Source organism: Hyla sarda, chromosome 9 (genome assembly GCF_029499605.1).
Source record: "Hyla sarda isolate aHylSar1 chromosome 9, aHylSar1.hap1, whole genome shotgun sequence".
NCBI lineage: Eukaryota > Metazoa > Chordata > Amphibia > Anura > Hylidae > Hyla > Hyla sarda.
The window spans coordinates 2,673,430-2,697,189 of record NC_079197.1 but is presented as its reverse complement, the minus strand read 5'-3'; the positions used below and the strand labels follow the sequence as shown (position 1 = coordinate 2,697,189).

Genomic DNA, 23,760 nt, shown 5'->3' with positions numbered 1-23,760 from the left:
TTGTATACACTGATATATATTGTGGACGTGTTGTATACACTGATATATTGTGGACATGTTGTATACACTGATATATATTGTGGACGTGTTGTATACACTGATATATTTTCTTCCAGATGGACAGAAGGGTCCAGATTCTCTCCAAGGGCCGTTACATTCAGATCCACAGCCTGCAGGCGTCTGACAGCGGCGAGTACACCTGCATCGCCTCCAACCCCATAGGCACCACCAGCCTGAGGTTTATTGTGCAAATACAAAGTAAGTGAATATCACAAGTCACACGGCGCGGTCTTATATGTTCGCATTACAGAAGGTCACATGATACTTTACATTATAGTCGCCCCCTCCATCTTGCCCGGACCGTCCGTGGTCAGCGCCTCTGTCAATCAAACAGCCTTATTACCGTGCTGGGTGGAGGGGCTGCCCCCGCCATCTGTGACGTGGAAAAAAGACGGCAGCACGCTCTCCGTGGAGATGTTCAGGTAACGTACCGCCATCTCTGATCCCTCTCCGCCATCTCTGATCCCTCTCCGCCATCTCTGATCCCTCTCCGCCATCTCTAATCCCTCTCCGCCATCTCTGATCCCTCTCCGCCATCTCTGATCCCTCTCCGCCATCTCTGATCCTTCTCCGCCATCTCTGATCCCTCTCCGCCATCTCTAATCCCTCACCGCCATCTCTGATCCCTCTCCGCCATCTCTGATCCCTCTCCGCCATCTCTAATCCCTCTCCGCCATCTCTGATCCCTCTCCGCCATCTCTGATCCCTCTCCGCCATCTCTGATCCCTCTCCGCCATCTCTGATCCCTCTCCGCCATCTCTGATCCTTCTCCGCCATCTCTGATCCCTCTCCGCCATCTCTAATCCCTCTCCGCCATCTCTGATCCCTCTCCGCCATCTCTGATCCCTCTCCGCCATCTCTGATCCCTCTCCGCCATCTCTGATCCCTCTCCGCCATCTCTGATCCCTCTCCGCCATCTCTGATCCCTCTCCGCCATCTCTGATCCCTCTCCGCCATCTCTGATCCCTCTCCCCCATCTCTGATCCCTCTCCCCCATCTCTGATCCCTCTCCGCCATCTCTGATCCCTCTCCGCCATCTCTGATCCCTTTCTGCCATCTCTGATCCCTCTCCGCCATCTCTGATCCCTCTCCGCCATCTCTAATCCCTCTCCGCCATCTCTAATCCCTCTCCGCCATCTCTGATCCCTCTCCGCATTTCTGATCCCTCTCCCCAATCTCTGATCCCTCTCCGCCATCTCTGATCCCTCTCCGCCATCTCTGATCCCTCTCCCCAATCTCTGATCCCTCTCCGCCATCTCTGATCCCTCTCCGCTATCTCTGATCCCTCTCCCCAATCTCTGATCCCTCTCCGCCATCTCTGATCCCTCTCCCCAATCTCTGATCCCTCTCCGCCATCTCTGATCCCTCTCCGCCATCTCTGATCCCTCTCCGCCATCTCTGATCCCTCTCCGCCATCTCTGATCCCTCTCCGCCATCTCTGATCCCTCTCCCCAATCTCTGATCCCTCTCCGCCATCTCTGATCCCTCTCCGCCATCTCTGATCCCTCTCCCCAATCTCTGATCCCTCTCCGCCATCTCTGATCCCTCTCCGCCATCTCTGATCCTTCTCTGCCATCTCTCTTATATAGTAATAATAAGGAGATCTCTAACCCCCTGTTGTTACAGACTCGAGTTCCTTAAAGACGGCTCCCTGCGCATCCCACAAACTCTTCTGCAGGATTCCGGATACTACCTCTGCACAGTCACTAACTCCGCAGGAATCGCCCGGCGCGGGGTAGAACTACGAGTTTACGGTAAGTAAAAGAATGACAGTCACATAGACGTCAGATTTCTTAGGCCCCATTCACACGGATGAAAAATTCTGCTTGGGAATTCTGTTGCAGCAGGCTCCCATTGTTTTCAATGAGATTCCACTGCACCGCGCACATGGCGGAATTTCCACGGCGAAAACATCTGTTGCGGAAATTCCGATTCCGGACTTTACACAAAGAATGAACATGTCAGTTCTGTCTGTAGAATCCGCTCGGGAATGCATTGCTGCCTATGGAGACGGCGCATTTCCGAGCGGTCCTATCGCCGACTTGTTCCGCCGTGTGATGGGGCTTTATAGGAAATGGAACTTACATGTAAAGTAAATGCACATAAACAAACAAATTCATTTAGGCTCTGTTCACACGATCATCTGTAGGCCCGGCAAAGATTCCAGCGTGCGACGCCATTCTTTCTATATCTACCAAAAATGTCACATTGCTGACTCATAGGCCAACCCTATAAAAATATTTTATCCCTACAAGTAAGGTGGCAAAATCACACTGACACACCGGAGGATGTATTCGGTAAAAAGTGGTGCAAAATTCTCACCACACTATAAAAGGGGTCTACATGATGCACTCCAGTTTTTTAAAGTGGGTGTGGTGTCGGATTTAGGCTAAATCGATGGTCACCGGCCAATGGAGGACGACCCTTTATGGGGAGGGATGTGGATGTCAGGGCCTGCAGTCTGCCTGACAGGTCCTGCTGAAGATATAGACCAGTGGTCTCCAAACTGTGGTCCTCCAGCTGTTGCAAAACTACAACTCCCAGCATGCCCGGACAGCCGTTGGATCCCAGCAGTCGGACCCCTGCAATCAGACATCTTATCCCCTATCCTTTGGATAGAGGATAAGGTATTTAGGGGTGGAGTACCCCTTTAAAGGGATTATCTAGGAAAAAAAAATGTTTTTATATATCAACTGGCTCCAGAAAGTTAAACAGATTTGTAAATTACTTCCAGTACTTATGAGCAGCTGAAGTTGAGTTGTTCTTTTCTGGCTAAGTGCTCTCTGATGACACGTGTCTCGGGAACTGTCCTGAGTAGAAGCAAATCCCCATAGCAAACCTCTTCTACTCTGTGCAGTTCCCGAGACAGACAGAGATGTCAGCAGAGAGCACTGTTGCCAGACAGAAAACAACAACTCAACTTGAGCAGCTGATAATTATTGGAAGGATTAAGATCTTTTTATAGAAGTAATTTACAAATCTATTTAACTTTTTGGAACCAGTTGATATGAAAAAAAAAAAAAGGTTTCTCCAGGAATACCCCTTTAAGGATACATGTAAAAGAGAAGCCATGGGAACAGTAAGGCAAAGCAGCAGCAATATGGAGTAAGACAGTAAACAATTCATACCAGAGCACCGAGACTCCTAGTATACACCCCGACGTGTTTCGAACCCTTCGTCAGGGGGTGAAGTCTATGCCACAGTCACCAATGCATGAGATAATGAATGACACCTACTGACATGGCGAAGGTCCGTGCAGCCAATAGGAAGAGAAAATGATGTCAGGAATGGGCAGACGCAGCCATTCCCTAAGTAAAGATGGCCGCACATGTGCTGGTATAACTGGTGCACTCGCAATATGTCAGAGAACCTTGCTTGTCGTTCTCCGCTGGCCTCTGGAACATGGAGAACAGGGGAGAGGAAGGCGTTAATACAAGGGAGGACATATAGGAGATATACAACATGGCCAATGCTATTTAGTAAACTGCAAATATGTTCAAAAGTGCGTAAAAAAGGGCATTCTAAGGTGCAAAGCGCAAATGTTCATGTGACGTTGTGTCAGAATAATTTGTTGGGCAATAATTTTTATAGTTATAATATACTATAAATTATTAATAACAATCCAAATCGTGTGTATTATAATAAATATATATATATATTATTTTTTTTATATATTATAATACACACGATTTGGCTTATGAATTATAATGGACACCACATCGGTAGTGTGAACAGAGCCTATTTATACATCCTCCCCTACAAACCCGAATATATCCAAAGTTCTGCCGCCCTAAGAGCTGAATTTTATATAGATAAACCTGGGCAGAATTTTCACCAGACACCAGATCAGCGTGTAAAGAATTTACCCACGAGCACCACGTTCAGGACTTCTTGTATATGTCTTTCTTTATTTGCATGATTTCATATTCTTAGGCTTAGGTTCACACTGTGGAATTTCTGGACAGAATTTCTGCCGGAGATCAAGCCGGCGGCACTAGGACCGCACGGACTGCATTGCCGTCCCCATAGATGTCAATCCACCCAGAAATGCATTCCGTGTGGTCTTAGTGCCGCTGGCTAAATCTCCGAATCTCTGGCAGAAATTCTAGCCTTAGGGTACGATACTATATATAAAGTTGCTGTATATAGCACGATAGTATATAGCACGATGACGCCATTTACCTGTAGGCTCACATTGGTGAAAACTAAGGAAAAAACATATTATCTGTGTGAAGTGACCATTATCTAGTGAAGCCTTCAGAGCTGAAATCTCACAGCATCCCTTGGTTATCCACTACAGTGATCCCTCAACTTACAATGGCCTCAACATACAATAGTTTCAACATACAATGGTCTTTTCTGGACCATTGTAAGTTGAAACTAGACTCAACATACAATGACAATCTGGACAAAGACAGTCCAGATCTGTGAAACTTGTCAATGGCCGAGAGAACTGACCAATCAGAATGGGCATTCACTGGTAAAACCCCTGTATTACTGAAGCGTATGCACTGACTGGTGTCTGGTAGAGCCCCCTACAGTACAGAGAGGTATTACATGTTCTGTACACTTTACCTGTATTACTGAAGTGTATGCACTGACTGATGTCTGGTAGAGCCCCCTACAGTACAGAGAGGTATTACATGTTCTGTACTCTTTACCTGTATTACTGAAGTGTATGCACTGACTGGTGTCTGGTAGAGCCCCCTACAGTACAGAGAGGTATTACATGTTCTGTACACTTTACCTGTATTACTGAAGTGTATGCACTGACTGATGTCTGGTAGAGCCCCCTACAGTACAGAGAGGTATTACATGTTCTGTACTCTTTACCTGTATTACTGAAGTGTATGCACTGACTGGTGTCTGGTAGTGCCCCCTACAGTACAGGGAGGTATTACATGTTCTGTACTCTTTACCTGTATTACTGAAGTGTATGCACTGACTGATGTCTGGTAGAGCCCCCTACAGTACAGAGAGGTATTACATGTTCTGTACACTTTACCTGTATTACTGAAGTGTATGCACTGACTGATGTCTGGTAGAGCCCCCTACAGTACAGAGAGGTATTACATGTTCTGTACTCTTTACCTGTATTACTGAAGTGTATGCACTGACTGGTGTCTGGTAGAGCCCCCTACAGTACAGAGAGGTATTACATGTTCTGTACACTTTACCTGTATTACTGAAGTGTATGCACTGACTGATGTCTGGTAGAGCCCCCTACAGTACAGAGAGGTATTACATGTTCTGTACTCTTTACCTGTATTACTGAAGTGTATGCACTGACTGGTGTCTGGTAGCGCCCCCTACAGTACAGAGAGGTATTACATGTTCTGTACTCTTTACCTGTATTACTGAAGTGTATGCACTGACTGGTGTCTGGTAGTGCCCCCTACAGTACAGGGAGGTATTACATGTTCTGTACTCTTTACCTGTATTACTGAAGTGTATGCACTGACTGATGTCTGGTAGCGCCCCCTACAGTACAGAGAGGTATTACATGTTCTGTACACTTTAACTGTACCAGGGTTACCTGCTCCTTTGGACACCAGGTGAGGGTGACTCCATGTAACTTTTTTAGGACATTGTGTGTTCTGTACAGGACCCCGAAGAAGCTCCTGTCCTCTACATAGACCAGTGTTTCCCAAGCAGGGTGTCCCCAGCTGTTGCAAAACTACAACTCCTAGCATGCCCGGACAGCCTTTGGCTGTGATTAGACAGTGATTTACAGCCCCCAGCAGATCTTTATTACTTTTATATGTAAGGATTTGTTTTATCTATATTAGTTATCTACTTATTTATCTTTAATCCTCACTCTTTCCTATTTTTGGATGACATTTTGGGGCTTTAGAACCAATTACCAGGTTTCCATAGAGTTCTGGTCTCAACATACAATGGTCGTCCCGGAACCAATTAATATTGTAACTTGAGGGAGCACTGTATATATATATATACACAAACATATACCTGGGCTCTCTATAACTGAGTGACGGTCAACAGAACCTACAGAGTGGAGCGTTCACCTGTGGAGTTCTGGGCTCTGTTCACACCTGATATTTTGTTATAACAGAATCCACAATGCCGTTCCGTCCCCGTTGCACTATAAATACCAGTAATGACCAATGGATCCCATTGACTTGTATTGTTTCTTAACAGCTAACGGCGGCTTCTCAGAATGGCAGGAGTGGGGTCCCTGTACTAGGACCTGTGGTCAGGGAGTCCAAGAGAGGGTCCGGATGTGTAACAACCCCCCACCGGCCAATGGAGGACGACCCTGTATGGGGAGGGACGTGGATGTCAGGGCCTGTAGTCTGCCTCTCTGCCCAGGTACTGCTGAGGATATAGACCAGTGGTCTCCAAACTGTGGTCCTCCAGCTGTTACAAAACTACAACTCCCAGCATGCCCGGACAGCCGTTGGCTGTCCGGGCATGCTGGGAGTTGTAGTTATGCAACAGCTGGAGGTCCACAGTTTGGAGACCACTGATATAGACGCTTCTCAATTACAATAAATATTGATTACTTAAATATTTCGTGTGATTTGCGGTTTTCTCTTTCGCAGTGGACGGGGGTTGGACCGGGTGGAGCAGTTGGTCTCAGTGCTCGGCGTCCTGCGGTGAAGGCACCAGACAGCGCACTCGATCCTGCTTCTCCCCTCCCCCGCAAAATGGCGGAAAAACCTGCTTTGGGAAGGACGTGGAAACAGAGACATGTCAGCTGCCGCAATGCCGAGGTATGGCACCACCTTAAAGGGGTATTCCGGTATTCAGAAAATTGTATTTAAATAAAACTATCACCCCATGATATAAAACTTACTAATATAGCGGTATCACAAATTGTACTTGCTTCAGCATGTTTTTTTGGCGTAATTTTCCCCTGACTGGTAGTTGTGTAGTCCTTTCATTGTCAGTGTGGTGTTGTCTCAGCAGCTCTTGGCTCCTCCCTCACTTCTGAAAGGAAGTTGTGTAGTCCTCTTTTTGTCAGGGTGGTGTTTTGTCAGCAGCTTCTGGCTCCTTCCTCACCCCTGACAGGAAGTTGTGTAGTCCGCTCATTGTCAGTGTGGTGTTGTCTCAGCAGCTCTTGGCTCCTCCCTCACTCATGAAAGGAAGTTGTGTATTCCTCTCATTGTCAGTGTGGTGTTTTCTCCACACATCCACAGCTCCTCTTCACTCTCCCAACAGGAAGTTGTATAGTCCTCTCACTGTCAGCGTGGTGTTGTCTCAGTGGCTCCCCAGCTCCTCCCTCTCTCCCATTATCCTCTGCTCTCAGGAGGTGTCCTGTCTTTAAAGGGGTACTCCGGTGGAAAACTTTTTTTTTTAAATGAACTGGTGCCAGAAAGTTAAACAGATTTGTAAATAACTTCTATTAAAAAATCTTAATTCTTCCAATACTTATTAGCTGCTGTATACTACAGAGAAAATGCTTTTCTTATTGGATTTCTCTTCTGTCACAACCATAGTGCTCTCTGCTGAACTCTGCTGTCCATTTTAGGAACTGTCCAGAGCAGGATATGTTTGCTATGGGGATTTTCTCCTGCTCTGGACAGGTCCTAAAATGTCCAGGAGAGGTCAGCAAAGAGCACTGTGGTCGTGACAGACGAGAAATCCAAAAATCAAAGAATTTCCTCTTTAGTATACAGCCGCTAATATGTACTGGAAGGGATTTGAGATTCTTTAATAGATGTAATTTACAAATCTGTTTAACTTTCTGGCACCAGTTGATTTAAAAAAAAAAAAAAAAAAGTTTTCTATCCTATTAAGTAGGGTACCCTATAAAGCTTTAGCCCCCGCTACGCCCGAGTGATGTCATCACCTCTGATTAGCCCCTCCAGCTGACATCACCATCTCCCTGTCATATACACATGTACCTATATAACTTTATTGGGATATTTAGTAGAATGAGGTGCTTTTATACCTTGCTGCACTGTGCCGAGCAATGCCACAGGCAGAGGAGCAGACAGGGAATGAATACAAAAGGTGCTGCAACCTCATGGATTGTGCGATAGTTTGTGTGAAAAGAGATGTTCTACAACAGCTCTAGGTGGGGAACTGGCAGTAGTGCTGTGATTAGGGGAGTAGGCAGGGTAGACGAACTGTGATGAAGAGCAAAGGGACAGAAATGCATTCTGGGAATTGTAGTTCTTGGCAACTACTCAACCTGAAAGTAGAGTGGTTTGTGGTGGTTTTATTATCTGTATTATGTTTCATGATAAACAATGTAAGTCTTTCCCATTCTCAGCTGTCGCCTCTCGGGTACGCGCCAGTCTCATTGGAATTGTTAACGATCAAGATTTTGGACTCTCCTCGCTCAGCGCCAACATGACAGAAAATCCGCAGACCAGAGCCACCACTATAAGCAGCAGCATCGAAAACATCCCACCCGCCATAGGTACGTGCAGCCATCATTGTGTACTGACTGTCAGTGGCAGGACTACAGACAGAACGTCCTGATATTAAACCTTAACGTCCTGACTGTGTTACCATCCAGGACCCCTGATGAAGGTGCTGATCTCCATGATCGCCCCCCTCTACTGGTCCGCCGCCTTCCCCTCCGATGGCACCATTAATGGCTTCAGCCTCACCAAAGGAGTCTTCAGGAAAGAGTCTCAGGTGGAGTTTGCCACAGGTAAGTCTTGCTCTCTATGTATACACCCGCCACCAAGGACAGAGCCTCTTGTCCATGCACTAAACAGATCCCCCCCATCCTGTGCATCATGTAACGTGCTATATGAATTCAACACATAAGTCCTTTGAAACGATTAGATATACATTTCCTCCTTCTGGGAATAATGGGCGCTGCCACAATCCAATATGGCCAATAGAAAGCTTATTAAAAACATATGACGCATTTCTAGGCCTTTCCAGACCCTTCCTCAGGCACGATACAAATGTGGAAGATCAGGGTACATATAAATTCTAAATGGTGACATGAAATAAAAACGTAATGAATAAAATCAATAAAAATAAATACCAATAATCACAATTTAATAATAAAAATGTATATTCAAGTCCTTTCAATAATCTGTTTACAAATATGAATTTATATATGACATTTTTATTATTGGTATTAATGATTTTTTTAATTGTGATTTTAATCATGATATTTTTATGTGATGTCACCATTCAGAATATACATGTACCCTGATCTTTCACATTTGTATCGTACCTGAGGAAGGGGCCAGAATGGCCTGGAAATGCGTTGTATGTTTTTAATATATTTTCAATTGACCATATTTGATTGTTTCAGCGCCCATTATTCCCTGAAGGAGGAAGTGTTTGGGACACTGTGTTTTTGATATTTTGCCATAATAGGGGCCCATATTGATATATGTTATAGGGCCCCCTTTCTTCTACTGTTTGTACTCTACTGCCTTTTGCAGCCCTATAGTCACACGACTATCTATGCCAGTGTTTCCCAACCAGTGTGCCTCCATCTATTGCAAAACTACAACTCCCAGCATGCCCGGACAGCCTAAGGCTGTCCGGGCATGCTGGGAGTTGTAGTTTTACAACAGCTGGAGGCACACTGGTTTGGAAACACCAACCATATTTAGTGCAATTGTCATTGCTGCTTCACCCACAGTAATCTACTACCTATGGCTTATGGCAGAGTTTCCCAACCAGTGTGCCTCCAGCTGTTGCAAAACTACAACTCCCAGCATGTCCAGACAGCCAATGGCTACAGATGGAGGCAACTTGTTTGTTTATATTTTGCACAAATGGACCTGAAAGTAAGGTAAATACTGAATAGGCTTCAGGGCTTGCACGAATCTCGAGGCCCTTCTAACAGCTGCTAATCAGGGGCGCTATAGCGCGCCACAACCAATCTGATATCCTAACGATATCCCATACATTTTAATTTGGGGAGCAGTGACCCCTGTTTAGCTGTAGGAGGCGCTAGTGACATTAGTCTATGTTAATCTATGGCTTCACTTGCTGTAGGTGAACAGCTCCGCATCACTCACATCGCTCGGGGGCTGGACTCCGACGGGATCCTGTGGTTCGATATCGTCATCAATGGATTCGTACCGGAATCGCTGGCGTCCTCTGATATCGTCCTCCAGGTAACAGGAATAGCATGAAGAACACGTAAGAACAAGGCCTTATATGAATGTATCCCAACCAGGGTGCCTCCAGCTGTTGCAAAAGTACAATTCCCAGCATGCCTGGACATGTCCTGGCATGCTGGAAGTTGTAGTTTTGCAACAGCTGGAGGCACCCTGGCTGGATAACACTGACTTATATTGTACTGCACTTCACACCAATGTTGTGGATTGTGTCCTGCTGGTACAGGTGCGTAATCGTGACTAAGAATTAACAATTCCATTCACTGACAGCAAGCAGAGATCAGGAACTTAGTGAGGAACTTAAAGGGGTACTCCACTGCTAGTCATCTTATCCCCTATCCAAAGCATAGGGGATAACATCTCTAATCGCTGGGGGCCCCGCAGCACCTGGCGTTCTAAACAAGCGCATGGTTCCGGCGGCAGTGGTCGTGATGTCACGGCCACGCCCCCTCTTGTGATGTCACGCCACGCCCCCTCCATTCATGTCTATGGGAGGGGCGTGACGGCCGACACACTCCCTCCCATACACATGAATGGAGTGGGTGTGACATGACGTCACAAGGGGGCGTGGCCGTGATGTCACCATCACGGACGACTTGCTCCAAGCTTTCGGAGCAAAATGTTCAGAACATTGGGGCACGGGAGTACCCCTTTAAGGTATGGTGCAGGGATTCTGACCCTGTGCACTGTATAGTGGGGGGTGACAGCCTAGCCATCAACCAAAAAAGTTCTAGAAAAACCCTTGAAACAGAAAGTTGTAAAATATTTATTATTAAAAAGCTTTATAAAACCAGAAACTTCTTTTTCATTTTTGCAAAAACAGCGCCTCTCCTGTCCACAGGTTGTGTCTAGTACTGCAGCTCAGTCCCATTCACTTCAGTGGAGCCGACCTGCAATACCAGAAACAACCTGTGGTCAGAAGTAGAGCTGCTTTTGCAAGAAAGAAGCAGCGGTTTTCTAATCCTGAAAACCCCGTTAGAACGATTATATAATTTTGGGGTGAAGTTGAACTCACACCCAGACCCCCAAATTACAACCCCTTAAAGGAAATCTGTCATCAGTATCACTAATCTGTCATACAGGCTTGTAATGCGGGTGATACTGATCAGAATGATACTTACAATGTCCTGAATGGCTCAGCCGTTGCGCCATTATTTCTGTTTTTCTTTTTATGTAAATGAGGTCGTTGGGGCATGGGCGGAGCTAGGACCGGAGCTTGTGGCACCCCACATGATCTTCTGCCGGGCGGGCGCTCCGCTCATCAATATGCACGGCCTCCCTGCCTGCTCTCACGGCAGGTTTTCATCACGGCGCATGCGCTACTCCCAAAGTACACCGCATGAGGCTGAAACTGACGCCGCTTCCGTGTGTACTTTGGTAGCAACGCATGCGCCATGCCACGAGAGCAGGGAGGGAGGCCGTGCATACAAATGAGCTCCAGTCCTAGCTCCGCCCATGCCCCAAGGACCTCATTTACATGAAAAGAAAAACAGATAAAGGCGCAACGGTTGGGACATTCAGGACATTGTAAGTATCATTTTGATCAGTATCATCCGCACTACAAGCCTGTATGACAAGTTAGTGTGGGTGATACTGATGACAGATTTGCTTTAAAGGGGTACTCCGGTGGGAAAAAAAAAAATTCAAATCAGCTGGTGCCAGAAAGTGAAACAGATTTGTAAATTACGTCAATTGAAAAATCTTAATTCTTCCAGTACTTATCAGCTGCTGTATGCTCCACAGGAAGTTGTGTAGTTCTTTCCAGTCCGACCACAGTGCTCTCTGCTGACCCCTCTGTCCATGTCAGGAACTGTCCAGAGGAGGAAAAAATCCCCATAGCAAACCTGTCCTGCTCTGGACAATTCCTGACATGGACAGAGGTGGCAGCAGAGAGCACTGTGGTCAGACTGGAAAGAACTACACAACTTCCTGTGGAGCATACAGCAGCTGATAAGTACTGGAAGGATTAAGTTTTTTATATAGAAGTAATTTATAAATCTGTTTAATTTTCCTGAACCAGTTCATTTGGAAACTTTTTTTCCCCCCACCGGAGTACCCCTTTAATACCAACCAGTGCACTGCAGCAAACCCATCATAGCATTTGCCAGTAACCAGAGTTCCGCTATTGCTCTAGCGCCCCCTTATGTATGATCTACAGTCTCGAATCCTTCTGCCCCCCCAGGAATTCACAGAGACCTATGTGCAGACCGGAGCCGGACAGATCAACGCCTGGGCCTCCCCAACCTTCACCAAGGACGGCAGCTTCCTATCTCTGCGCTGTAATCACACGGTGGAGTACAACCCCGGCCTGGGTCGCCAGATCAAGAACGCCCAGAGGCTGCACGTCAGCGCCATCCGATCCTCGTATATCCCCGAACTGGAGGAGCTACAATTCCAGCTCACAGCGTCACTGCAAGGAGGTAAAGATGTGGCAGCCATCACTTTATTATAAAAACCTTATAACCATTTTACAAGGCCTCATATGAATGTATCCCAACCAGGGTGCCTCCAGCTGTTGCAAGACTACAACTCCCAGCATACAACTACAACTCCCAGTACTCCTGTGCCCCAGCGTTCTGAACATTTTGTTCAGAACGCTTGGAGCGGGCAGCAGTGGTTGTGACATCACAGCCACGCCCCCTTGTGATGTCACACCACACCCCCTCCATTTATGTCTATAGGAGGGGTGTGATGGCCAACACGTCCCCTCCCATAGACATGAATGGAGGGGGTGTGGCATAATGTCACAAGGGGCGTGGCTGTGACATCACAATCATGGCTGCCTGCTCCAAGCATGGTGAACATCTTGTAGTGTTTGCAACAGCGGGAGGCACCCTGGCTGGATAAAACTGCCTTATATTGTACTGCACTTCACACCAATGTTGCGGATCATGTCCGGGTGATACAGGGTCGGAATTGTGCAATTAAGCATTAACAATTCTATTCACTGGCAACAAGCAGAGATCTGGAGCCTAGTGAGGAACTTAAAGAGATACTCTGCTGCTAGACATCTTACCCCCTATCCAAAGGATAAGGGATATCATGTCTGATCTCAGGGGTTTCCGTAATTTCTTAAGCATTTGGAGCATGTGAAACAGAATTTTAGAAATTTTAGTAAATTTATTTAAAAAAAGGAAACATTTCTAGAATTTAGTTTTTTCATTATGTGGTATTGATAGTAAACAAGTCATCCAGCGTTGAGTTGGTTAAAATCTCTTCTTTTAATAAAGATCCATTAAAACTTTACATCGGACAACACAATACAAGAATATAGGCTTGATGGGTTTTGGAGGTAAACCCTTAGTCAGAGCCCATTGAGGGACTATGACTAAGGTGTTAACCTTCCCAGAAACACGTCGAGCTCGTATTCTTGGATTGTGTTGTCTGCTGTAATATTTTAATGGGTCTTTATAAAGGAAGACATTTTTATACAGGACCTTTCACTGAACAGTAGATTTCTTCCTTTCTTCTTTGTGCGTGTACCTCTCTGACCCTGCCAGTGTCTGGTGCGGTCGTGTAGGAGTCCGATAGTGATGGAGCGGACACCATCTATTTGCTATGTGGTATTGAAAGCAGAATGATGGGAAAAAAACAGAAAAAAAAAGGATTTAAGAACAACATAACAAAATGTGAAGAAAGTGACCGGGTCTGAAGACTTTCTGAATGCTTTGTATAAATGCAGTGTAAAGAATGGAGGATTTTCTTGTAGTTGTTGTGGCCTCATACATGTAAATACAGCTGTATATGTGATACGGTTCTTACTATGATGACCCCTCTGTATTCTTGCAGCTCATGTCTTGTTTTTGTCTCTTACAGGTGTGAATGGGGGCGCGTGTCCTGGGGGCTTCATCCAGTCTGCAGATTCCTACTGCACCGGTAAGGGTTAAGTGTGCAGAGATGATGGGGGTGATGGAGGACATTGTAGAGATGATGGGGGTGATGGAGAACATTGTAGAGATGATGGGGGTGATGTAGGACATTGTAGAGATGATGGGGGTGATGGAGGACATTGTAGAGATGATGGGGGTGATGGAGGACATTGTAGAGATGATGGGGGTGATGGAGGACATTGTAGAGATGATGGGGGTGATGGAGGACATTGTAGAGATGATGGGGGTGATGGAGGACATTGTAGAGATGATGGGGGTGATGGAGGACATTGTAGAGATGATATGGGTGATGGAGGACATTGTAGAGATGATGGGGGTGATGGAGTACATTACAGAGATGATGGGGGTGATGGAGGACATTGTAGAGATGATGGGGGTGATGGAGGACATTGTAGAGATGATGGGGGTGATGGAGGACATTGTAGAGATGATGGGGGTGATGGAGGACATTGTAGAGATGATGGGGGTGATGGAGGACATTGTAGAGATGATGGGGGTGATGGAGGACACTGTAGAGATGATGGGGTGATGGAGGACACTGTAGAGATGATGGGGTGATGGAGGACATTGTAGAGATGATGGGGGTGATGGAGGACATTGTAGAGATGATGGGGGTGATGGAGGACATTGTAGAGATGATGGGGGTGATGGAGGATATTGTAGAGATGATGGGGGTGATGGAGGACATTGTAGAGATGATGGGGGTGATGGAGGACATTGTAGAGATGATGGGGGTGATGGAGGACATTGTAGAGATGATGGGGGTGATGGAGGACATTGTAGAGATGATGGGGGTGATGGAGGATATTGTAGAGATGATGGGGTGATGGAGGACATTGTAGAGATGATGGGGGTGATGGAGGATATTGTAGAGATGATGGGGGTGATGGATGACATTGTAGAGATGATGGGGGTGATGGAGGACATTGTAGAGATGATGGGGGTGATGGAGGATATTGTAGAGATGATGGGGGTGATGGAGGACATTGTAGAGATGATGGGGGTGATGGAGAACATTGTAGAGATGATGGGGGTGATGGAGGACATTGTAGAGATGATGGGGGTGATGGAGGACATTGTAGAGATGATGGGGGTGATGGAGGACATTGTAGAGATGATGGGGGTGATGGAGGACATTGTAGAGATGATATGGGTGATGGAGGACATTGTAGAGATGATGGGGGTGATGGAGTACATTACAGAGATGATGGGGGTGATGGAGGACATTGTAGAGATGATGGGGGTGATGGAGGACATTGTAGAGATGATGGGGGTGATGGAGGACATTGTAGAGATGATGGGGGTGATGGAGGACATTGTAGAGATGATGGGGGTGATGGAGTACATTACAGAGATGATGGGGGTGATGGAGGACATTGTAGAGATGATGGGGGTGATGGAGGACATTGTAGAGATGATGGGGGTGATGGAGGACATTGTAGAGATGATGGGGGTGATGGAGGATATTGTAGAGATGATGGGGGTGATGGAGGACATTGTAGAGATGATGGGGGTGATGGAGGACATTGTAGAGATGATGGGGTGATGGAGAACATTGTAGAGATGATGGGGGTGATGGAGGACATTGTAGAGATGATGGGGGTGATGGAGGACATTGTAGAGATGATGGGGGTGATGGAGGACATTGTAGAGATGATGGGGGTGATGGAGGACATTGTAGAGATGATGGGGGTGATGGAGGACATTGTAGAGATGATGGGGGTGATGGAGGACATTGTAGAGATGATGGGGGTGATGGAGGACATTGTAGAGATGATGGGGGTGATGGAGGACATTGTAGAGATGATGGGGGTGATGGAGGACATTGTAGAGATGATGGGGTGATGGAGGACATTGTAGAGATGATGGGGGTGATGGAGGATATTGTAGAGATGATGGGGGTGATGGAGGACACTGTAGAGATGATGGGGGTGATGGAGGACATTGTAGAGATGATGGGGGTGATGGAGGACACTGTAGAGATGATGGGGGTGATGGAGGACATTGTAGAGATGATGGGGGTGATAGAGGACATTGTAGAGATGATGGGGGTGATGGAGGATATTGTAGAGATGATGGGGGTGATGGAGGACACTGTAGAGATGATGGGGGTGATGGAGGACACTGTAGAGATGATGGGGGTGATGGAGGACACTGTAGAGATGATGGGGTGATGGAGGACATTACAGAGATGATGGGGGTGATGGAGGACATTGTAGAGATGATGGGGGTGATGGAGGACATTGTAGAGATGATGGGGGTGATGGAGGACATTGTAGAGATGATGGGGGTGATGGAGGACATTGTAGAGATGATGGGGGTGATGGAGGACATTGTAGAGATGATGGGGGTGATGGAGGACATTGTAGAGATGATGGGGGTGATGGAGGACATTGTAGAGATGATGGGGGTGATGGAGGACACTGTAGAGATGATGGGGTGATGGAGGACACTGTAGAGATGATGGGGTGATGGAGGACATTGTAGAGATGATGGGGGTGATGGAGGACATTGTAGAGATGATGGGGGTGATGGAGGACATTGTAGAGATGATGGGGGTGATGGAGGATATTGTAGAGATGATGGGGGTGATGGAGGACATTGTAGAGATGATGGGGGTGATGGAGGACATTGTAGAGATGATGGGGGTGATGGAGGACATTGTAGAGATGATGGGGGTGATGGAGGACATTGTAGAGATGATGGGGGTGATGGAGGATATTGTAGAGATGATGGGGTGATGGAGGACATTGTAGAGATGATAGGGGTGATGGAGGACATTGTAGAGATGATGGGGGTGATGGAGGACATTGTAGAGATGATGGGGGTGATGGAGGATATTGTAGAGATGATGGGGGTGATGGAGGACATTGTAGAGATGATGGGGGTGATGGAGGACATTGTAGAGATGATGGGGGTGATGGAGGACATTGTAGAGATGATGGGGTGATGGAGGACACTGTAGAGATGATGGGGTGATGGAGGACATTACAGAGATGATGGGGGTGATGGAGGACATTGTAGAGATGATGGGGTGATGGAGGACATTACAGAGATGATGGGGGTGATGGAGGACATTGTAGAGATGATGGGGGTGATGGAGGACATTGTAGAGATGATGGGGGTGATGGAGGACATTACAGAGATGATGGGGGTGATGGAGGACATTGTAGAGATGATGGGGGTGATGGAGGACATTGTAGAGATGATGGGGGTGATGGAGGACATTACAGAGATGATGGGGGTGATGGAGGACATTACAGAGATGATGGGGTGATGGAGGACATTACAGAGATGATGGGGGTGATGGAGGACATTACAGAGATGATGGGGGTGATGGAGGACATTGTAGAGATGATGGGGGTGATGGAGGACATTACAGAGATGATGGGGGTGATGGAGGACATTACAGAGATGATGGGGGTGATGAAGGACTTAGTAATTGAAGAGATCCTAATGCTCTGACGTCTCTCAGACATAGATGAGTGTGACCTCCGCCGTCTGTGCTCTCACATCTGCCAGAATAATCCCGGAAGCTTCCTCTGCTCCTGCCCTGCGGGATACACCCTGGCGATGGATAACCGCAACTGCAGAGGTGAGCGCCATAAGAGGAGTATCGTGCACATTCACCATCAATATCTCTACAGCACCATCTGTTTTATTTTAGCACGACTGCATTCATGTGTTTTTATCACTGTAACTGGGTCATGTGATTACCAGCCTGACCCACAGAAAATTACATTGCTTATTGAGTTACCTCCCCTCCAGCTCTATCTGTATACTGCTGCTATCTCTATGGGATCAGGATATATAGTAGTTATACACCTCCCCTCCAGTTCTCTCTGTATACTGCTGCTATCTCTATTGGATCAGGATATATAGTAGTTATGCACCTCCCCTCCAGCTCTATCTGTATACTGCTGCTATCTCTATTGGATCAGGATATATAGTAGTTATACACCTCCCCTCCAGTTCTCTCTGTATACTGCTGCTATCTCTATTGGATCAGGATATATAGTAGATATACACAGGGGTCAAGTCCTAGGAAAAAAAGTGTGGGAACTCACGCTAGATTTCCACTTAAAGGGGTACTAGACATCTTATACCCTATCCAAAGGATAAGGGATAAGATGTCTGATCCCGGTGGTCCCGTCGCTGGGGACCCCCACGTTCTCCCTGCTGCTACCGGTGTTTGTTTAGAGCGTTGGGTGCAGCGACAAAGGCTCATGACGTCACAGTAATGCCCCCTCAATGCAAGTCTATGGGAGGGGGCATTACTGTGACGTCATGAGCTTCTGCCCTGCATCACCAGTCATCCGGCACAGAGCGAAGTTCGCTCCGTGCACCGGATGTCTGGGGTGCCGCAGCCGAGACCCCCGCGATCAGACATCTTATCCCCTATCCTATGGATAGGGGATAACATGTCTAGGGGTGAAGTAACCCTTTAAGGGCTAGTCCTGCAGGACTCCTGCTAATGGGAACTGCGTTCCTGCTGTGGAAAAAGTGCAGGAACTCCGTTTCCAGGAGTTCCTGCAGGACATGAGCCCTGATTATACACCTCTCTCCAGCTCTATCTGTATACTGCTGCTATCTCTATGGGATCAGGCTATATAGTAGTTATACTCCTCCCCTCCAGCTCTATCTGTATACTGCTGCTATCTCTATGGGGTCAGGATATATAGTAGTTATATACCTCCCCTCCAGCTCTATCTGTATACTGCTGCTATCTCTATGGGATCAGGATATATATTAGTTATATACCTCCCCTCCAGCTCTATCTGTATACTGCTGCTATCTCTATGGGATCAGGATATATATTAGTTATATACCTCCCCTCCAGCTCTATCTGTATACTGCTGCTATCTCTATGGGATCAGGATATATAGTAGTTATACACCTCCCCTCCAGTTCTATCTGTATACTGCTGCTACTATCTCTATGGGATCACGGTATATAGTAGTAGTTATAGTACTGTGGTGAGTTCACACATTTTGTATTTTGCTACATTTTTCAGTTTTTCCTGATTCTCCCAAAATTGCAACAAAAATGCTTCTATTCAACCTCTATTGTGCCAATTGGAATATCACAGCAAAATACAGTAAAATGTATTAAAAATGCCGTAATAATTCAGAGTGTGAATGAAGCCTAAGGTCTTCAGATCTTCTTTAAAGGGGTACTCCGGTGAAAACCTTTTTTCTTTTAAATCAACTGGTGGCAGAAAGTTAAACATATTTGTAAATTACATCTATTAAAAAATCTTAATCCTTCCTATACTTATTAGCTGCTGAATACTACAGTGGAAATTCTTTTCTTTTTGGAATGCCCTCTGATGACATCACGAGCACAGTTCTCTCTGCTGACGTTATTATAATAATAATAATAATAATAATAACGCTTTATTTATTGTTGTCCTTAGTGGGATTTGAACCCAAGTCCCCAGCACTGCAAGGCAGCAGTGCTAACCACTGAGCCACCATGCTGCCCTTAGCATACATCTGCTATGCATGGTTGCTAAAATGGACAGAGATGTCAGCAGAGAGCACTGTGGTCGTGATGTCATCAGTGTTCCAAAAAGAAAGGAATTTCCTATGTAGCATTCAGCGGCTAATAAGTACTGGAAGGATTAAGATTTTTTAATAGAAGTAATTTACAAATAGAACACACACTCACGCAGTGTCCAGCTCACCACTCCTCGTCTCGGTGCGCGGAAACGTGTGGACTCCACGTATAAATGCAAACTTGACAAGAAAGGAAAGTCCAGCACTGCAGGTCCAAAGCAAGGAAGCCGTTTTATTGTATAAGAACACACGGACACCAAACGTGGATCACAAGTGACGCGTTTCGGCGAGCTCTTTCGCCTTAGTCGTACAAAGAAAAATTAAGATCCTTCTGGTCTATATAGGGGAAGGCAGCTCCACCCCCCACCAGGTGAAAACACCTGAGTGGTGTGGGCGGAGCCACCTCCCTACAATACACATAGAAAAAATTCACACCAGTATGTTATATACAACAATAAATATAGTGAATATACAAAAATAATAAAGAAAAATTCTTACAAAATACATGATTTCAGCTGTGAAGTGTACAAAATAGTAAATACACAGTTTCATGGAAGATATATAAAATATATAAACATGTTGATCAAAAAAAAACCCAGCAGTAAAAATAATAAAATTAATGAAAATAAATGCAGTGGGTGTTACACCACACATTACTGACTCAGTAACATAACCAATGATGTGCGTGTAAAATTATATAACAAAAGAACGGGGGGTATAAGCATAAGGTTAAAACCTGTGTGTGTGAACGAGTCTCTAATCAAACCTGCATGTATTAGCAAGTAATGTGAGAGTCGTTCTAACAGCAAAGTAAGAGAAAGAAATACGATGAAAAAACTCATGCACCTAATCCAAAAAATATAAAATTCTGAATGACAAGATTAAATGTATATAATATAAGGTGCAGAGTGATCATCGGAATCACAAAATGAAATCAACTTGAGGGTGATCACTGGACACATGGGACATAAGCAAAAGGCAAAAACATATAAATGTAGATAGTGCATACAAATATAAAACTGTTGTTTCTGCACTATTATTAAATTAAATGGATTTTATAATAGTGCAGAAACAACAGTTTTATATTTGTATGCACTATCTACATTTATATGTTTTTGCCTTTTGCTTATGTCCCATGTGTCCAGTGATCACCCTCAAGTTGATTTCATTTTGTCATTTTGTGATTCCGATGATCACTCTGCACCTTATATTATATACATTTAATCTTGTCATTCAGAATTTTATATTTTTTGGATTAGGTGCATGAGTTTTTTCATCGTATTTCTTTCTCTTACTTTGCTGTTAGAACGACTCTCACATTACTTGCTAATATATGCAGGTTTGATTAGAGACTCGTTCACACACACAGGTTTTAACCTTATGCTTATACCCCCCGTTCTTTTGTTATATAATTTTACACGCACATCATTGGTTATGTTACTGAGTCAGTAATGTGTGGTGTAACACCCACTGCATTTATTTTCATTATTTTTATTATTTTTACTGCTGGGGTTTTTTTTGATCAACATGTTTATATATTTTATATATCTTCCATGAAACTGTGTATTTACTATTTTGTACACTTCACAGCTGAAATCATGTATTTTGTAAGAATGTTTCTTTATTATTTTTGTATATTCACTATATTTATTGTTGTATATAACATACTGGTGTGAATTTTTTCTATGTGTATTGTACATTTAGACTGTGTCTGTGTGGGAGGGAGGTGGCTCCACCCACACCACTCAGGTGTTTTCACCTGGTGGGGGGTGGAGCTGCCTTCCCCTATATAGACCAGAAGGATCTTAATTTTTCTTTGTATGACTAAGACGAAAGAGCTCGCCGAAACGCGTCACTTGTGATCCACGTTTGGTGTCCGTGTGTTCTTATACAATAAAACGGCTTCCTTGCTTTGGACCTGCAGTGCTGGACTTTCCTTTCTTGTCTAATTTACAAATCTGTTTAACTTTCTGCCACCAGTTGATTTAAAAGAAAAAAGGATTTCACCGGAGTACCCCTTTAAATACCTCAATTGTGATTATAGGTCAAATCTCTTTCAGCTCTAACAATTTACTTTGAATAAGAAAATGCATAGAAACTTCACATAATGTGAACTGACCCCAACCCACTTATGAGTCTAATAAGTTCACCTGGGTGGCCTCCAGCACCAGCAGCCTAATTATAGGTCCAGGTGCAGTGATCAGACTCCACATCATCTCTCTCTGCAAAGTTAAAGGATTCATGGGAAATGTAGGCAGCAATAGGAAATCATTTCAGGAATAGGATTACAATCAATATGGCTGAAAACTCCATTTGCCACACCAGCTGAAACTGGTAGTCACAAGGCATCCACAGAAACCTCCATGTTATTCTCTAATAATAGCCTATGCTGCGCCACATAAGGAATAAATTACCCAGAATGCTTTTCTAAAGGGGTACTCTGCTGCCCTAGCGTTCGGAACATTTTTTTGCGAACGCTTGGAGTGGGCCACGCCCCCTTGTGACGCCACACCACGCCCCCTCAATGCAAGGCTATGGGAGGAGGCATGGTGGCCGCCACGCTCCCTCCTATAGACTAGCATTGAGGGGGCGTGTTGTGACATCACGAGGGGTGTGGCTGACGACCCCCGCCACTTACACCCAGTGTTCTAAACAAGCGCCGGGTGCTGCACACATATTCCACGGGTCACAGCTGCGGGACCCCAGAGATCAGACATCTATTGGATAGGGGATACGATGTCTAGGGGCGGAGAACCCCTTTAAGGAACCGAAAGATATCTGCTTGCTGTCACGGAATACAACCATTCTTATTTTCACACACCTGTCCTGATACACTGTAACGCGCCCTACACCTGTGTCAGACGTTATCATTCACTGAGAGCAAGCAGAGATCTTAGATTAGAAAGATACAGAACTTTTTATTATGAAACAGTTCGGCTTTATTTGACATTTTGTCCGTTTTGTGTCACTTAGGACGGTTTTATTAAGTGGCGACGCCTCTTGTCTGCCGCTTTTCATTTTGCGCATTTCTTTTACTTCTTACAGATGTGGATGAGTGCAGGCTCGGCAGTCACCGCTGCCCCTCCGGCCAGGAATGCATCAACACGCCCGGATCGTACCGCTGCCTTCTGCGCTGCGGACCCGGCTTTCGCCCTAATGCTGAGGGGGCGGCCTGCGAAGGTACAAAAACTGCTCAGGGGCGGGATGAGATTTTAGCCAGATGTGGTGACCAAGGACGGAGCGGCCGCTGCTGAAATCACCATCTTTTCTCTTCACTACTTATTTCTCTATGAGGATCTCAGGAAAAATAAGAATTCATGTTGCAAAAAAACATTTTTTTGTACATTTTTTTTGTACATTTTGTATGTAATTTTTTTTGTAAAAATTTGAAACTTTTTATTTTTTTTTATTTTGCACCACTCATTTACTGTCATTTATGCCACAAACTGATTTTATCTGAATTTATAGCGAAATTCAGAACCATTGGACTTAGATAGAGATGGGCCTTAAAGGGGTACTCCATCGTGACGTCACGGCCACACCCTTGTTATGTCACGCCACGCACCCTCAATGCAAGTCTATGGGAGGGGGCGTGGCAGTCGCCACGCCCCCTCCCAATGACTTGCAATGAGGGGGCGTGATGTGACTTCACCAGGTGGCGTGGCCATAGCGTCACGACCCCCGCAACCCGCAGTGGGGTACCCCTTTAATCAGATATTTCCTGTGCATCTGTTCTGTCCATTGACCATTGGTCTTTATTGTCCTCTCTTCTAGACGTGGATGAGTGCGGCCAGTCCTCGCCATGCCAGCAGAGGTGCTTGAATACTATTGGCTCGTACCGCTGTGCGTGTGACCCCGGCTATGAGCTGAAAGGCACCCGCTGTATAGGTGAGTGGGATTCCTGGTCCTGACCAGGGGCGCCACCTGCTGTCAGAAGGGGGCAGCATAGAGATGATAAGAGAAACACAACCCAGGATTTACTAATGACCGTGACACATTTCCTTACTGTAAGGATCCAGGGGGATGGGGGAGCCACGGATTATGTGTGTCACTATTCTGACGCTGCACAGCTCTGCTCACTGTCTGCTGATAGGGTGACCGGTGGGCCCATATAGTTTAACCTCTTCCTGACCCATGAAATACACTTACGGCATGGGTTGGGTGAGGGAATAGGGCATGCTTGGA

General features: G+C 45.7%; 1 protein-coding gene across 1 annotated transcript in view; it reads left to right on the top strand.

Moving 5' to 3' along the window:
- HMCN2 (hemicentin 2) overlaps positions 1-23,760 on the top strand; it is a gene marked incomplete in the record, with an annotated part of 213,000 nt that overhangs the window by 179,015 nt on the left and 10,225 nt on the right. Inside the window, 13 exon segments of the mRNA XM_056539579.1 lie at positions 117-258; positions 338-482; positions 1,687-1,814; positions 6,220-6,390; positions 6,624-6,794; positions 8,300-8,449; positions 8,549-8,686; positions 10,003-10,124; positions 12,310-12,547; positions 13,944-14,003; positions 17,493-17,612; positions 22,621-22,755; positions 23,350-23,463. Coding sequence (XP_056395554.1) covers positions 117-258; positions 338-482; positions 1,687-1,814; positions 6,220-6,390; positions 6,624-6,794; positions 8,300-8,449; positions 8,549-8,686; positions 10,003-10,124; positions 12,310-12,547; positions 13,944-14,003; positions 17,493-17,612; positions 22,621-22,755; positions 23,350-23,463 — 1,834 coding nt within the window.